General features: G+C 30.5%; 2 protein-coding genes across 3 annotated transcripts; one reads left to right on the forward strand and one right to left on the reverse strand.

Moving 5' to 3' along the window:
* Positions 1-120: 120 nt before the first annotated feature.
* Positions 121-4,811, forward strand: LOC125065753 (NADH-ubiquinone oxidoreductase subunit 8). The gene is made up of 5 exons (XM_047673552.1): positions 121-255; positions 522-742; positions 1,092-1,232; positions 3,687-3,785; positions 4,535-4,811. The coding sequence occupies exons 1-5, from the start codon at positions 219-221 to the stop codon at positions 4,694-4,696; spliced, it is 660 nt and encodes a 219-aa protein (XP_047529508.1). The 5' UTR covers positions 121-218; the 3' UTR covers positions 4,697-4,811.
* Positions 4,812-5,054: 243 nt separating this feature from the next.
* Positions 5,055-8,445, reverse strand: LOC125065752 (deoxynucleoside kinase-like). Of its 2 annotated transcripts, XM_047673551.1 has the most exons (6): positions 8,146-8,445; positions 7,591-7,760; positions 7,032-7,168; positions 6,430-6,524; positions 6,068-6,259; positions 5,055-6,021 (listed from the first exon to the last, which is right to left on the reverse strand). In XM_047673551.1, the coding sequence occupies exons 1-5, from the start codon at positions 8,287-8,289 to the stop codon at positions 6,113-6,115; spliced, it is 693 nt and encodes a 230-aa protein (XP_047529507.1). In that variant the 5' UTR covers positions 8,290-8,445; the 3' UTR covers positions 5,055-6,021; positions 6,068-6,112. The 2 variants fall into 2 exon arrangements, with proteins under 2 accessions (XP_047529507.1, XP_047529506.1); XM_047673550.1 differs by having other exon boundaries at positions 5,055-6,259.
* Positions 8,446-17,408: the final 8,963 nt, after the last annotated feature.

Genomic DNA, 17,408 nt, shown 5'->3' on the forward strand with positions numbered 1-17,408 from the left:
GCAGCATTCATAAAATGTGATACTTAATTAGCCTTGAATAAAAAAAAATCATAAAATAACAATAAATATAACTTTATGTTGGTGTAAGTATTGTTACTATCTATGACAGCTACAGTCGATGTTGATATATGCAAAATTATTGTCAAGAGGACATTTGACAGAGTTTGACTTTCAATTGATTGGATTTAGGAGTCGCAAATTGTTTAATTAAAAACAAAATGTCTTTAGTAAAATTATTTTCACTGTCCACTCGAGGTAAAACGTTATAACTGCTCTTATTAAATAGGCTCAGCTAAATAAAAATCCTTTTTGGTGTTTTAAAATTTGATTGTTACGCAACGGTATTTATAACCTTTTTTTAAACACAAATAGACATAACAACAAATATAAATTTTGAATTTTATGTTTCATCAAATTAAAATCTCTCTATTTAGGGTCTATTTAATTTTTTTCTTGTTAAGATAAGCTATAGTTTGTACAGGTATATTGTATAAAGCAAAAATATTATAATTTCTTTTTAGTACGAACGTCTGGTGCTAGTGGTATGCTAGTTCGTCATGCCAGCTCTAGTCAAGAAGGCAAAACTGATAAAGTATACCCACCTAATGTTCCTGGCTTTAAATATGTCAATGCTGAAGATCCAGACATGAGTTTCAAAGAAATGTCCAATAGAGCTGCACAGACATTATTTTGGACAGAACTAGCACGAGGATTTGCTGTTACTTTAGCTCATATTTTCAAGGTAAGTTTTATTTTAATTTTGAATATGTTTATTTGTATAAACTATGCAGGTGTCATTAAAATACATTCATCAATTTGTTAATAGAAGTAATCAAATTAAAAAAGGTATTTTAAGAATTTGTGGTCTTAAATAAATAAATAAATATTAATGTATAATATATGTAATAAAAAAACATTATTGAATACTAGGAAATACTGGTCCAGTTTGATACCTGCTTTTGCACATTTTGGTGTATGACCTAAAAATTTTTCTTTTGAGAAACAATTATTTACAATTCAATAATTGTATGCCTTTATTTAAGGATTATGTATAACATATAAAAGACATTTTCTATTTTAAAAATTTCCAGGAGCCAGCGACTATCAATTATCCATTTGAAAAGGGACCTCTGTCACCCCGATTCAGGGGAGAGCATGCTTTGCGCCGTTATCCCTCTGGTGAGGAAAGATGCATTGCCTGCAAATTATGTGAAGCAATTTGTCCGGCTCAGGTATTTTAAAAATAATTATATTATTTTAAATTCTTATTAATATATATATGAGAAGTTAAGTGTCACAATAACTTGAATTTAATAGAATAATCAGAAAGCCAACTGTGTGCATTTGACATTCACTCCACATAATGATTAATCAGTTTTAGTGCCCCTAAACTTTATGTATTTATGGCTTTGAGTTTGATGATGAGGATGAGAAATATCTTAGACCACTAGGTTAGTGGCATCTGTGGTGACTTGTTATCAGTTTCCTTATTTGCCTACCTTCCGGAACATTGTTTTCTTTTAATACTATTAGAATAGTAATTAAATTATTTTCTTAGAAACTTAACACAGAATACTATTGGGAAGATTTTATCCCAAGGTATAATTTCATTCCTGTAAATTATATTTTGGTAATATATATGACACAAATTAAGTAATTGTTTATTAATTTTCATGTTATAATAATAATAATTATATAATGACATCATTATTCATAATAGAGTAATTGAATATTCTAATGGTTAGAAAAATTGGTTTGTACAATTTAATTTGAATCAGGTGGGCGGTGATTGTGACTACAGGTACCATGCTGTACTCCTAGCTAGGGTGTGGTATGTAGGATATATAGATTTATTTGTATGTATTTACATAATATATGTAATTTGATTACTAAAATAGAATACATTTAATTAGATCTTGCCAATTGTCTACAAAACTACCTGTAAGAGATCCCTTGAATAAGATTTATTTAGATTTTTTTTCCATGCTTCTCTGTGATTAGTAGTTTTCTATTATGAGCAATTTCTAACCGACTTCAAAACAGGAGGAGGTTCTCAATTTGACTGTATTATTTTTTGTTTGTTATTTTCAGCAAACTTCTTTTCACTTCTTCACATTTTATCCTCTAGTATGATCTCTACTTTTATTTCATTCCAAAGATCATATTACATATATATGATATTGTGAAGAGGTATTTTCTTTTCAGACACTTTTGGTATGATTGTATAGTCAACTTTGGAGCTAGTTTATTCGAAAGAATCTTTATCCACCTGTTATTTGTATTTGGTGGTGTGCATTTCTTCCTTTACAGTATTCGAAATGAATATTAATTTCGTAGTTGCTGATGAACCAGGGTGCATTGCAAAGGGTTGGCAAAATTTTGCATCCTTTGTAGTATGAAAACATTGGAGTTACTGCTACTTCCCCAAACTTGTATACCATAAGTCCATATTGGCTTAAAGACACTTTTGTATATTAAAAACTTATTATCTGTTGAGACTTTGCAGTTTTCTAGTAAGTAAACTTGTGTTACATCAGATTTTCGGTTCCTCCCTTATTGTTATTATATAATGAAGCCAAGTCATATGACAATCTTATCTAACCCTAATTATGTCATGCAGTCTTTTTGTGGCAGAACAGTGTTTTAGAGCCACTGGTGGACCTTGTGGAGTTGCCTTTCCTTAGTGTGAAAGTAAATTGTACTGACTTATAGGTGCTAGCTTTAATGTCCATTTACCTAGCCACGTAGGTACTAAGTTTAGGCCTACTTGAAACTGAGATGATGCAGTATTGGGTTGGTTGATGCTACTGCTATCATAAACACTATGGAAATTCAATAGTCGAATGATGTCAGAACCCGAACTGATGATGTGATGATGATAGTTTTGTTTACTTCTAGAAAAGGGTAGATAGTAGTAGTAATTTCTCAAAGACATAATGGGCAACAGGTTGGTTTTCTGTAAGATGTTATTTCGTTAAGTGGTTTTACAACTTTGTTTGTCATTAAAATTTTAAATATCTTCCATAATTGTGGGTAGTCCTGTAGTATATACTTCTGCTAAGTATTCAGCAAAGCAAACAACTTATCTTGAGGGGTTCTGGCCCATCCATGGCCATTTCTTAATATAGTGTATAATAATAAGGGTGGTATTACAGTTCTGTTAAAATATTTAGTGAATTTTCAAAGAGAATAATGGGTCGCCGGAGTGGGTTTCAAAACTAAGAGAGCTAATAAGGATATAGCCGATCTATTAAAGATTCTTCTATCTTCGGCCAGTGGCTTGTATGCCGTAGTCTACGTAATCTATGTTTTTCTAGAACTGATTCCTTTATTGTCAGAGGGAGGCTAACGAATCAATTGTTCTGTTGGATCTCTGGGGTGTGGTCCCAGCATGATTCATATCAATATTTGCATCAATAAACTCTCTGACGATTCCCGATCAGTGATCTTATTTTATAATGTCCTTGGAACTGATAAACTATACTTACAGTATAACTGGTGAGTGATCTGAAGAACTTTCACAGCATGGTTTCGGTGTCACGTAGTGCCTAGAAAGTACTTTTACAAATGATTTCGATTTTTAATTACGATCTTTAACTCAAAACTATTCTCAATAATCTATTAATTCAATTGTATTGAACTGAAGTAGGATGTTTGTTAATAAATTGTTCTTTTTAATTTTACAGGCAATTACAATTGAAGCAGAGGAACGTAAAGATGGTTCTCGTCGGACTACAAGATACGATATTGATATGACGAAATGTATTTACTGTGGTTTCTGTCAGGTGATTTATTTATTTTTCAATTTTAAATTGCGACATGTGAATGTAACATAATTGTTAAAAGCTTTACATGTACTCTGGGTACAGTAATCCAGAATGTGATGATTAAGCTACAATATAAACATAAAATAGCCTTACATGGCATCGCATATATAATTCCATATTTGTAATTAACTTGCACATTTAATCAACTTATTGTATGGATGTGTTTGTGATTGATTAACTGGCAAAGACAAGTTCAGAATAGGCTATTTGACAATGCGAAAAATAAAGTGTCAATTATTTTAATCAGTATATATTATGAGTTTAAAAATGGTTATTTATTAACGAAAGTTGAAAATAACAATTTTGTTAAAAAATCCATTAATTAAAATGCAATTTTTAAACGTTTGTCACGTGACACAGAACGCTCCTGATTGGTCGGGCTTATGATGACGTCACTTGCTTGTTAACCTCGTTTTTCCTAAATTTTTGCCACAGATTACAATACAAGCAAGTGACGTCACTGACCTCAGTGCAGCGCCATTTTGTCTTCTTTGATAAAATGGCGTTTTCGCGCGCTTAAATATGGAATTTTTAATTTGATATTTTTCAGCAAATCTGTACAAGAATTAAAAAAAAGAACTTTTACTGGGTTCCTTAACCTCTACTAAATAATATAAAATGGATTTTAAAAACCAGTCCAGGCTATTTCATGTTGGTTAATTTATAATCATAGTAAAAATAATTTATATTTGCATTTTCTATCACAGGAGGCATGCCCAGTAGACGCTATTGTAGAGGGTCCCAACTTCGAGTTCTCGACAGAAACTCACGAGGAACTACTTTACAACAAAGAGAAGTTGCTTTCGAACGGTGACAAATGGGAGAGTGAGATCGCATCCAACATCAGAGCAGATCATCTGTACCGTTAAACAACACTCGCTCTTAGTTTAAAGTTATAAGGTTCAATATTGCAAGTCAGACATGCGAATTTGAACCTTAAATAGGATTATTAAATTATGTGATAAATAAATAATCAACATCTCGCTTATGACTTTTACTCAGACACTTATTAGTAACATACATAAGTTTTAAGAGAAATAGTATAGAATATGTTAGCATATAGAGTAATGTTTTCTTACTATACATACTATATTCAGATAGTGAAAAATAATGTATAAAATGTTTATAATATCTTAAACTAACATATAAAATTTCTAAAATATCATACAACAGTGAGATGGGAAGTTATAAAACAACCAATATATTTTAATATTTTATTTCAAAAACGATACTTTAAATCTTATAGGATATTTTAAATATTTATTCGTAAATAAATCTCAGATTAGTAAACATTCAGTCAAAATATTTGATAATTAATAAATATAACTAATTATTATTACTTACATTGTTTTAATACTACCGAGTTAAATACAGTAACACTAAACCCGTATAGTTCTTCTATATATAAGCATTTCTTTTTTAAGTTCTATTTAAATCTTTACTTAAGTTTCTTCTTATCTCATATCATGTATATATGTGATTATATTCATCTTTATCAGGAATTTGTGTTTATGGTATTTCTTAAAAAGAATAGATGCAGGCAAAAACATCCATATTTTTGATTAACACACGCGTCACACGAGTATACATGATGAAATGTAAATGGAACTCAAAAACATAATTATTTTAAGTTGAAATTTTATATTAGCATACACAGTGGCGTCTCGATACTAAACTCTGGGAAATGCGGATTGTTTCCAGTATTTAGAAATTTTAGTAAATCGGACTTGGATTAGCGTTTTAGGAACTAGGCATTTTATTTCCTGAATATCCCTATTCAGGATATGTCTTTGTACCTAAAAACTATAACTATCCTCCACCATGAAGTTACAAAAAGAGCTTGAAAGTTGTATATTTAATTATGGTTATCATTGATTATCAAGCTATTTTTAACTAAAAGCAAAACATGTTTTTAATTAATGAAATACAAATGTCTGTTTATTTGATTGGAGGGCTGAATAAAGTTAATTTATTTAACCTCATCTAGTTCACTAGTTCAACATATATACTACTTGCCCACTTCTTAGTACATCACCATTTGTGCTTATTAACTAAATAACAATAGCTTGACAGATTTAAGTTAATGGTTTCTTTGTCATTGTAACCTTAACCTTTTTTTAATAAATAGGTTATCTAAAACAAAAGGTTTTGTTCAAGTCGGACTTCTAGTTACTGAGATGTGTTCTTTGGAACAGAGACTCTAACTTTATAATATTATTGATAATTGTTTATTATCAGTCTAGTCAATGTCATAGAGCATCTATTATATTGATAAATTATTTGTATTAATTGGTGTGATTACCGCCTAATATTTTATAACTGTATCGTTCTAAATCTTCTTGAACACTTTCTATACTCCTATCGGCGTCAATGGTCAGCACTTCGCAGCCCACATCAGGAGAACTCACCCACTTCTCATATGATTCATGAATCTGGAAGATTTTTTTTTAAATTAGTAATAAATGCATTGTTCCTACGTAGTGTAAGTACTCAATTCAATTATAAGATACATTTCTAATACTTTTTGTATTTATTTAATGGCTTTAGTTTAGCCAAATTACTATTTCTTTTTGTTTTATAAGAATACTATTAATTAACATACTTGTTCTAAATACTCTAGTGGCACCTCAGACTCTTCAGCTCTTCCTCGTTTCATCATTCTCTCCCAAACTATTTTAGGTGTTGTTCGTAGATAAACTGCAAATAATAATAAAAGTTATAATGATTATTTTTTAGTTTATTAATTATTTTTGTTAAATAAAATGACTCTTATAGAACTATATGAGACTTAATACATGTTAAAAAAAAGATTATATTAGCACATTAAATGGGTACTTTCAACAAATTTTTTAATAAATTAACAATTTGATAATAGTTAATAAACATATAATATTAAATGAGAAACACTTTTTGATTCCATTATACTAAATTTTATGTGTTTTAGTATGAGGATTTAAGAAAATCTTGATTTTATAAAAGTTTAAGGATATAACAGGTTCAAATTTTGGAAGCATTTCTAAATCGAAACTATTTTAGGATCTTAATAAGTGTTTATAATTCATTTTGTGCTCATAGAGGGAAACATCATCAATTGAAATTCTGACAATTGTATTCATCAGTCTCCAAATGGACCAGTATGGCGAAACAATTGCTGGAATGTTAATTATTGCATTAAGACAAAGATAATTAGAACTATTAACATACCAATGAGATCTAAGCTAGTGTCTAAATTCTTCTCCGTGTAGTCAAACCATTGTTGAAGAACTTCATATTCTGGTTCTTTAAGGAAATCCTGCTTCTTAGCATTTTCAACAAAACAGTGCCTGCTGTTTTGCACAGATCTGTAAATAAATAAGATTAGACAATAAAATGTTGATGTTTCAATTATGGAATTAAAACCTTTATTATCAATTAATAATTTTGATTCACTACTACCACTGTTTTGTCTTTAACAAAATTATTATTTTTAATAGTTTAAAGAACTATCTTACACTATAGAATCAAATGGAATAGATCATAATTAATGGGAAGCAATTTATGTATGACATGACAATTATTTATGTTGTAGTATAAAATCATTAAATACAGGCACAAAGGACATAACATCAGTTCCCAAGGTTGGTTGCATATTGGTAATGTAAGCAATGATTTGAAAAACTTTTAGTGTTAATGTCTATGGGCAATGTTGACCATTAGCTGGCCTATTAGAAAATTCACCCAATGTATACTATAACAAAAAAAATGTTAATTATTTAACACAGACCTTTCAAACATTTTAACTGTTATGTTTGGGTTTGACGGTGGACTAATTTGTATTTTGAGACGGCTGAGATGCACATAATGCTGGAAGGCGAAAGTCCACTCTTTCGTGTCACTGTATAGCAGACCGAGCAGGTTGTGACCGCTCACGTTACGCCATTCAGATATTGGTTCCTGTTCACATAATAATATATGATTTAATCACACATTTGTAATCAGATAAAATGTTTTGATACTTGTCTTGGAAAATATTTTGTTTTAAGGCTTATCTTGATTATTCATTTTTATCATTTTAAATAAGATATATATAAGTTTGTAAATATGTAATCGTTTGCGATTTCTTTTATGTTGCACATGAAAATGCAATTATTCGACATATGTATGACGTTTTAAAAGTTCTTTTACCTCGCTATTTGAATAATAAACATTTTAATTTTGAATTATTATTAATATATTCATCCCTTTAAACTTCCGAATAAACAATTAATAAACAATGTTATATACTTATGTTTTAGAGGCTAAAGAAAAGGTTAAGATTTTGCCGCGGTTTTTTACTTACCGCATGTGTATCTACAACTGGATATTTTTCGAAGAATTTAATACAAGTAGATTTACCGGAACCTATGTTTCCTTCGATTGATACTTTAAAAAGTCTTTTGTTTACGATGCGTGCAGCATTTGTTATTGTTGTTACATTTGACATGGTATTAGGTTTTATCTAAATCAAGTTTCGAAAACTGGTTTAAATACTTCTCGAATCCAATAAATAAGCACGCTTAACTTGAGTGTCACTATAAGTGTTAATGATAAATAATTAAATATAAGTTTTGAAAGAAATATGGAAAAACTATTTCATTTTTTACAAATGACAGTTTTCTAATGTTACTCTACATCAAACGTCAAAGTCACGTCGTTATTAAAAAATATTTTTTAGAGCTCTGGATACAAGTTGTAGTATGTTTATTTTTTACTTAATATATCTTACAAGCACAACTCTTGAAACTTCAAAGCGTGCTGCATCTTCTGGTATAAGTTTTATGTCTATCGGTGTTTTTTTTTAAGTTAGCGAAAACAAGAAACGTCTTCTCATTAATGTTAAATTACTTACAATAATAACTTACTAAAGGAGTAGTGATTTTTGCAACAACTAAAGGGTATGGTTGGTTACTCTTCGATGTTCCTGTCAGCCTGTTGGTGAGTTGACTGTTGTTTGTAACCCTGGTAACTGCTACGGTGTGCTTGGCCCCAATTTTGATAGGAACTAGTGGCTTGGTGTGCAAATACTCTGCCCCGGAGCAGTCAGTCTGTCCTTCAAAAATAAAATGCATTGAGGTGTCGTGGACATGCCTCAAGGTAATAGGTATTGTATTCGGCCAAGACCCTTGCTTTAACCGGGTGCACTGTCAGTAAGAATAGCATATGCATTTGATAAATGAAAAAGTCATAAGCATAAGAGAAATATGTTACAATCTATTAACTCATCATCATCATCCTGTTCTTATCTACTGCTGGACATAGGCTTGTTCGATGTGCGCCACGCGATTAAGCGCGTCGTTTAGCTCTCAACAGCTGCCAGCCAATTTCCGTATATTGTCACTCCACCTATCTGCTTGTCAAGGCTTGCTCTCGACTCCAGAATACGTCTATTCCAACGGTTGTCGGTTCTATGATATAATCTGTGTTCAGGCCACTGCCACTTCGGCTTTTAAACCACTTACTATTCATATAGATATCATTCATATATAATTTATATATATAAATAAAGTAAACACGCACTTACGATTTGTTAATGATAAAATTAATATATTATAATTTAAATAATTAATAAAATATGCACCATTTAATAGACTAGCATGAACATAGAATGAATGATTGAATGATGAATGCTTTTTAATGAATTTGCATAAAAAATCAAGGATTTAGATATCGCTCATGGAATGAATATATTTCGGGCCAAATTGTTATAATTTTTAACTTGATTTAAGAAACTATTATAAATAAATACTAGGTACTACTATGCAGTTAGTTCTCCAGTCGGATCCATGCAATAATCATAAGACTAGACTGAGTCTGATTGCGATTATGTTCTGGCATTTTTTTAATAAATGCCAGGATGAATGAGCATGATTTTAGCGTTGCTGTGTAAACAGTCAATACTAGGTCCAAAAATCAGTGATGTGCAAGTGATAAAAGTGGTGTTTAAACTATTGATTAAATAATAATTTATTACTGAGTTTTTCATTTACGCATGTATAAATCAAATGTTCATTCAAACGGACAGTGTGTTGTTGAAATCTCTTGAATAAAATTGCTTGGAAAAAAAATGACTTTTAGAGTAACAGATGAATTCATTACATACCTTTGCCCAGCCTTACATCATGTATGGGCTTTTAATTTAATTATGTTTATATATAGAAAATAATATTTTACTCCAATATAATTTATTATACTAAATTTAAGTTTTCTCAGACGAATTTTCGAACTTTGTCAGAGTTCACGGAGCGTATGAAATGGTGGTCGAGTCATTCAAAAGCGAGTGTAGTCGTAGTGTAAAATTTATACAACTAGGTTTTCAATTCAGAAAATGCATTAGAAAAATTGCAAGCTTTTATGAGCTGTCTTATAATATTTTCTGTTACATCGATGTTGTCTGCGCTTTTGTGTATATATTTTATTTATTTATTTGGTCAGCTAGTATATAATTATTTATATATTTACTTTTACATCTAAATAAACTAACTTTAAAAATTACTAAATTGGATTTATCATAAAAGAACAGATCTTCAAGATTACAAAACAAAAAAAAAATAGCCATTACAGTTATCCATCCTAATTGATGAGTCCTTTGAAGTCGGTTACATTACACGGTAAAATAACATGTGTCGTGCATTGAATTGTGTCTAAAAAGATAATCAATGTGATCAGATATGGCGGTTTTTCCGAACCGATACGACTTGGGAACCTTCAAGAAAAGAGCGTACTTATTTCTTAAAGGCCGGCAACGCACCTGTAACTCCCCTGGTTTTGCAGATGTCCATGGGCGGTGGTGATCACTTTCCATCAGGTGAGCCTCCTGCTCGTTTGCCACCTTTTGACATAAAAAAAAGATAACAAAATATTAATAATAAAATTTACAATATTAAATAGATAATGTATTTTTTTATAAAAAAAGCAAGATTGTTCGAAAAATAAAACTATAGGAATATTTTATGTCAAAGAGAACTTAAACATTTTAACAATGTCGAAGCAAATTGCTTAAAACTTAAATTAGCTACGCAAATTTTACCAATTCTTAGGCTTAGAATTTTATTATTATTACGTTATCCGTCGTCCAGACTACAAATACAACTAATAATACAAATAATAAAAAAGCGTGGAGTTAGAATTTGTTGACTTTCGAGCGGAATACACATGATGTATATAAATTTAACAATATTAAAAAAAAAATACATGTTAGTGTAGTGACATTTCGTTTTAATGGTCATCTCAATACTATTAAGTTTCTTAACAAAATAGTAATAAAAAACATTAATTGTCCAGAGATTCCCAAGTCCCAAGCATTTTCACCACTTTTCGTATCTAATAATTATAGAAAAAATTTTACAGATTTATTATATCTAATTAATTTAATAAATTATTGTTTAAAAAAAAATATACATATTTAATTCCCGAATGGGGGAAAATTTAATTTCACGTCTCAGTTTAATTTATTACGTTTTATTAGCCTAAACCGCGTCAATCCATCAAATAGTAATTTTAACTTTATTAAAATTTCACAGCGGGTCGTCCTGGTTCATTAAGTAATGGAATAATGAATGCATTGTTTGACTTTCAGCACGTAACGACAAACTTCCGTTTAAAGCGCGGTTTCTATTGTCTCACCATTTTTCATACTTCGTTTCGTTGTGGTTGGGCAAACTTTTTTCGGGATCCGTTTTGGGTGAATTATTATTAAAATTTATATATATATATGTATATATAAGTAATCTTTGGTTCGTCTGTAGGTAATTAATATAATATAATTAAAGTAAATATATGAACACTATTTTCTAAAATATTATCATATTTTGCACAAAGTACCAAAAAATAAATTAGCTCTTAAATTGTTAAAAAGACACTTACTCTAGTGTTTTGTTACAATAGTTCTGAAGTGAAGTGTTTTTAAATAAGCATGTGAGAGAAGTAAAGGGGTCAGGGTCGGTGGAGTATTTGTTGAAACACTACGAAATAGGGATCCGCGACGAGATGGGTAAAAAAAAAAGTAACAAACTAACTCATTCAATTACTTGTAACCACATTATGTCAATGACATTTTGTTCTTCACTTTGTGACTTTTAATATCAAAGGTATTCAATATCTTCAATATGAACGAATGACATTGTCTAGTCTAGACAAATAAAATTGAAATGTTCTGTTATTAAAACGATTGAAATTCCATTCGCATGAAAAACTTTTACAACTTAAAAAACTATAATAAAATAATATCTATACTAACATGTCTGGAAAAATAGACTAAATTCATAATATTTTAAATAAATAATTTTTCATTGTCTCGGGGACCCTAGAGTTATTTCCGTCAAACAGCAACACTCAGTACTGTTGTGTACGGGATTGAAGGGTGAGTAAGTCAGTGTAACTACAGGGACAATGGATATTACAAATTTGTTAGAAAGGTTGGTGGCGCATTGGCCATGTAAGGAATGGTCAACATTATAAGGTCGAGACAGCATACAACCAAGTGGTCCTTTTTTCCAATCCACTTTATAAAAAAAGTGTTTCCAAATCAAATATTATAAGTCATTGATTCAATCTCGTTCCATTTATCTAATAATTTCACGGTAATCTTCATTTTGATACTTATGTTTGAATTGTACGTTGATTTCTCAGTCAATTAAACTATCCGTAACTTGAAAAATAATATGATTTTTTATAATTTGAGAGACGATATGCATGTATTTGAGAGACGATATGTATGTAGCAACTGAATACGTAATGTCACTCATTTATAAAAAATATAGTATTGGCAGTATCTGTGTAAAGTTTAAGACAGAAGAAAAATTATATCGTATGCAGGAATCATTTCATCAAAACGTTATGTGTAGAACACTATCATCTCACCTAAAAAGGTTTCACTATGAAAAATAGGGGAATGATATAATAAAATCCTTATTATATACGGAACCGTTTCAAAATACTATAAAATATGTCCAGTGTCTTGACAGCGAGCCCCAGAAATAGTATTCGTACAATGCCTACAGTTTGACTGAATAGCTGTTGACATTCCATTGTCAGTGAGACAATGGGTGTGAGATGATTCTGTTTGTTTCATTTCATCGTTAGTAAAACTCGTCGCGATTGTAGTCAGCTTCGTCAGTTTGGTTGTTTTTTTTTATTTTGAAGGGCTCACATTTGCTGCAGCATTATGCTTAACGAAGATAAAAAATTCAAGTGTTTTGTGATATTTATTGTTGACCTAACTTTTTCAGTTTGTATATTATAAATAGTTAGTAATATTTATTTAAATACGTTTCAGGTCACAGATTTGAATGTAAATGTATTAATGAGAGTTTGTTTTAATGGACAATTAAAAATAACTTACATCCTTGACAAAAACCTTTAAAAATATGGATGAGAATTTTCCATATTTAAAGGGTTCATAACATTTATCTCCTTGTAATGGCGTAATTTATTTTTATGAATTACACCAGATCTAATCCAGTATTCCGTTAGTTAGATAATGGGACGACCAGGGCCAGCAGCAAGCATTAGTATTAATTATTTGTATCACATTGTTCAGAATTAGGGTTTATGTGCGATACACACACTAACTATTAAATGGGTACGAAAATTATGCAACGAAATTGTTATAGCTATTAAATATTTGATTTAATTGCTTATAAGATCAGGGACGTATATACAGTATACATTTATCACGGCTTATATCAAAATCAAAACTATACTTTAGGCTGAAATTATAAATCAACTTAAATAATTATTAAATAATAATTCATTTCATCGTAAGGAATATTCAAATTGAAATGTACTTTAATCATACGTATGATTGAGCAATAGTATTTTCGTAATTTAAATTAAAGTATAAAATACCTTTGTGTAACATTAAGCATTATGAATGTAGATTTTTTATTATAATTTACGAAGGTTTTCAAATTTTCCTATTAATGAGTGTTTTACCTATAGATACTGACACTACCTATTTTATCTAAAATATATTCCTAATGCTATCAATGCGCTGCCAACTAAGCTATCTAAGATATTATGGCCCTTGTGCATGTTTTAATAACGCTGGCTCACGTACCCTTCAAGCCGGCCATAGAGATCTAAGTACCTACTGATGTTTAGAAGTGGTTAAAGTGTTAAGCGTTTGCTCTCACCCAGACGTACTGTACTGTACTTGTATAAAGCCATCGGTTAAATATTTTATATGCGACAAAGTTGTAAAGCAACATTGTTCTTTTGTTACCATAAAGTTCGTTCATTTAAATAAGATTTAAATTACACATTTCTGGTTTCCGAAATCCCTCTTCGAGTTTTGTTTGTTGCGATTACACATACGAAGTCACAATTACCATGTCAGAGGCAGGCTATGATTAAATTTGTTCTCGTCAAATTACGGAACAACAAGGAAAGGCGTAGTCGAAATAAATTTAACTTAAACTTCTATATACTTTGACTTTTATCCTCGCTATTATTGCTATCTTGATTTTCTTTGGGATTTCTTGAGCAGAATTAATGAGACGTGTAGGAGAATCACGGGTAATAATGCCAGAATTTGAATTCTCTTGTTTATTTGCTAATCTCGAGTCGAGTGTCGAGTTTTTATTATTATTGTTATTCGACAATTGCGGGCCTTGGAAGTTTTAAGAATTTGTTCTATTCTTGTCAATAATTTGAACCTAGTGATCAAACACCTTCTGAAATGCAAAATTGTTATATTATTTATGTAATTGTTCTCTATTATTAGTATATATATTGTATACTTGGTAGTCCGTATATCATACCTGGGTTAACATGGTTATTTTTATTACTAACAGTATTTAAAACGGGATATTTACCACGTGTAACATAACATCTTGGTTCCCAAGGTTGACGATTCACTAGCGATGCTTGGAATGGATAATATTTCTAACAGCCTCAATAAGAACTTGCCTTTTCGAAACACGAGGTTTTCGTACTTGACGGTGAATGAAAATCTTGCGAGGAAACCTGCATGTGTCCTGTACTGATGATATAAAAACCCATATCGTAGACCATTTTAAGTGATTTTAGCTGATACCTATGTAATAAAATGCAAAAGTGTGTTTTTCATAAAGTAAGTGATGTATGAAAATTGATTTCCTAATAATCATAAATGAGAGCTCTTCAATAAAATTCAAGTGTACCCACACCTGAATTTTATGGAAGATTTGGATAAATTCCCAAAAAAAATAATATCGGATGAATGTTTGTAAGTGTAACATTATTGTATGGATGTTCTGTCACTGCCTGTTGCACCTCACTCAACTTAATTGTTAATCCAAAATCCAAATGTCAAATTTAGTTTTAAGTATTGATACCGTAAAAAATAAATAAATAGATAAACAAATGTCCCGTGGTATTTTTAGGTTTTTTTTGTTAACGAGGTACCAACATACATAATTGTACCTATTTATATTCGTCATTGTAACCGTATACGTTACTAATAAATTAAGTTCTTTATAATGCTAAGACGTTAAGAACGATAAAATAGTAGGAACGTTCTGTGGGCTTGGCACCGACTTCAGACAGTTTTGTAGTACATATAAAACCTTTTAATAAAAACTAAAATTGACCTATTTTCCAGTTTTGGTGCATTGTGTGTTATTTATTAAAAAGGTTTTTTTTATGGTATAGGCAGGCGGACCAACAAACGGGCCACATGTTAGTAAGTGGTCCACCACCGCCACAAGAAAATGGCGCTGTCATTCCTTACATCGCCAATGCGCCACCAATTTTGGGAACTAAGATGTTATGTTCCCTGAGCCTGTCTGGCTCACTCATTCTTCGAAACGGAACATAACAATACTGAGTACTGCTGTTTTGCGGTAGAATATCTAATGAGTGGGATACATAGCCAGACGGGCTTGGACACAGCCCTACCACCAATAAATTTATAAATGTTAAACTTTTATGCATTATTTGTTTTATTGAATAGGTTAAATATGAATCTTTCGGAAAAGTGGCAAAAACCACAACTAAATATTATTATCCTTTCCTGAATGATGAGACACGGCGAAAACGTCATTCTGAATACCACTCCTAAGCTATCATTATCTATAAGGAAGATTCGTGTTATTTCTGCCTAATCAAATTCCTGTAGTAAAAATTATCGAGATACGACGCTTATACAATCTGAAATAGAGACGGTAGAATTGTATTAGTATTTTAAACCATACTGTCAAAATGTATATATGGGCGCAAGTCGCCATTTATCGGCAATGGTTTAAAATATTAATAATATAAAATAATAATTATAAGTATATTGTCCATTATCATTTTAATATTTATATTTTATTATGTAAATTTGTAAAACACTATTATTCAATATGTAAAACTTAATTTGGATTCGTCTTGTAGACGTAACGGACTATGTAATAAAAATATTATATTATCTTTTAAGTAATTCAATTGTAATTAATTAAGAGCTATATTTAATAATAAGAACCAAATAGATATTCATCTTTAATATTAAACTATGTTTTAAGAATGAATTTGCAGTAATTGCATTAATTTATTATAAAAAGTTGTAGTTGTGAATATCCGTTTGATTCATTCGAAAAGGACGCGTTAGAAACGGGCATTGTTATAGTAACGCCATATTGCATTGACACATTTTTTTTAAAAGACAATAAATTGTTAACAAAACGAATAAAGATTCTTTAAATTGATTGATTGTTTGAAATTACCAATTTTCTTGTTGTTAATGTTTCATTTAATTTTCTATTCCTCGTGTATGTAATTATACCCCATTCAATGAATATGGCAACCGTGCAGGAGGCTCACCTGATGGAAAGTGACTACCACCCCCCTGATGCTCATGGAAATCTGCAGCACCGGAGGGCTTGCAGGTGCAGGCCGGCCTTTCAAAAATGACGACGCTCTTTTCTTGAAGGTTACCAAGTCATATCGGTTCAGAAAAATCGCCGGCGAAAGCTGGTTCCGCAGAGTGGTTGTGCGAGGCTCTTCTTAGATCAATCAATAAGAAAGTGTAATGCTTCTACGTGAAATAATAATATGTATTTGAATTTTAGTTTAAAGTAAGAGAGAGACAGAGAGTGTTTCTATATCACATTAAACGCCAATACACTAATTAAACAAAATGTTTAGATGTTTCGCTTTAAATATCCATAATTTGTTTGTTTGCATACTGGGAAATGATATAACTGAAAAACAGTTACGCTGAAATTATTTGGACAAATATTAACTTAATTCGAAGCGAATGTTTGATCATGATTGCAATTTTTGATGTTATTTGCAAAATTTCAAAATTAAGATATATTAAAATAGTTGTCTTTTTTTTTTGGACTTCAAATTACCAATTAGTGCCTGTAGATATTTACGTTCCTCAAACGTGATTGAAACTTTTATTGAAATTCCAATTTCATTCTTATTTTAAGTATCCTGTGAATGTTTTGCGACATGATAAAGGTACTTTTTATTTATTTGCGAGTTTATTTGACGGATTAATCAACTGAGGTTTTCATTTCGGAGTACGGACGATAGAATAGGACGTTAAACCTCGTGAAAGATATTTGAAGCTTTTATATTTATTCACAAGCTACCGGT

Source organism: Vanessa atalanta, chromosome 8 (assembly GCF_905147765.1).
Source record: "Vanessa atalanta chromosome 8, ilVanAtal1.2, whole genome shotgun sequence".
NCBI lineage: Eukaryota > Metazoa > Arthropoda > Insecta > Lepidoptera > Nymphalidae > Vanessa > Vanessa atalanta.

What these genes read in the sequence shown, in the direction of transcription:
- LOC125065753 (XM_047673552.1), top strand. Translation starts at nt 219, where the DNA reads ATGTCTTTAGTAAAATTATTTTCACTGTCCACTCGAG. An exon ending in CTTTAGCTCATATTTTCAAG is followed by an intron (nt 743 to 1,091) that starts GTAAGTTTTATT and finishes AAAAATTTCCAG; the next exon opens with GAGCCAGCGACTATCAATTA. An exon ending in AAGCAATTTGTCCGGCTCAG is followed by an intron (nt 1,233 to 3,686) that starts GTATTTTAAAAA and finishes TTAATTTTACAG; the next exon opens with GCAATTACAATTGAAGCAGA.
- LOC125065752 (XM_047673551.1), bottom strand. Translation starts at nt 8,289, where the DNA reads ATGTCAAATGTAACAACAATAACAAATGCTGCACGCATCGTAAACAAA. An exon ending in CACTAGCTTAGATCTCATTG is followed by an intron (nt 6,525 to 7,031) that starts GTATGTTAATAG and finishes TATTATTTGCAG; the next exon opens with TTTATCTACGAACAACACCT. An exon ending in CACTAGAGTATTTAGAACAA is followed by an intron (nt 6,260 to 6,429) that starts GTATGTTAATTA and finishes AAAATCTTCCAG; the next exon opens with ATTCATGAATCATATGAGAA.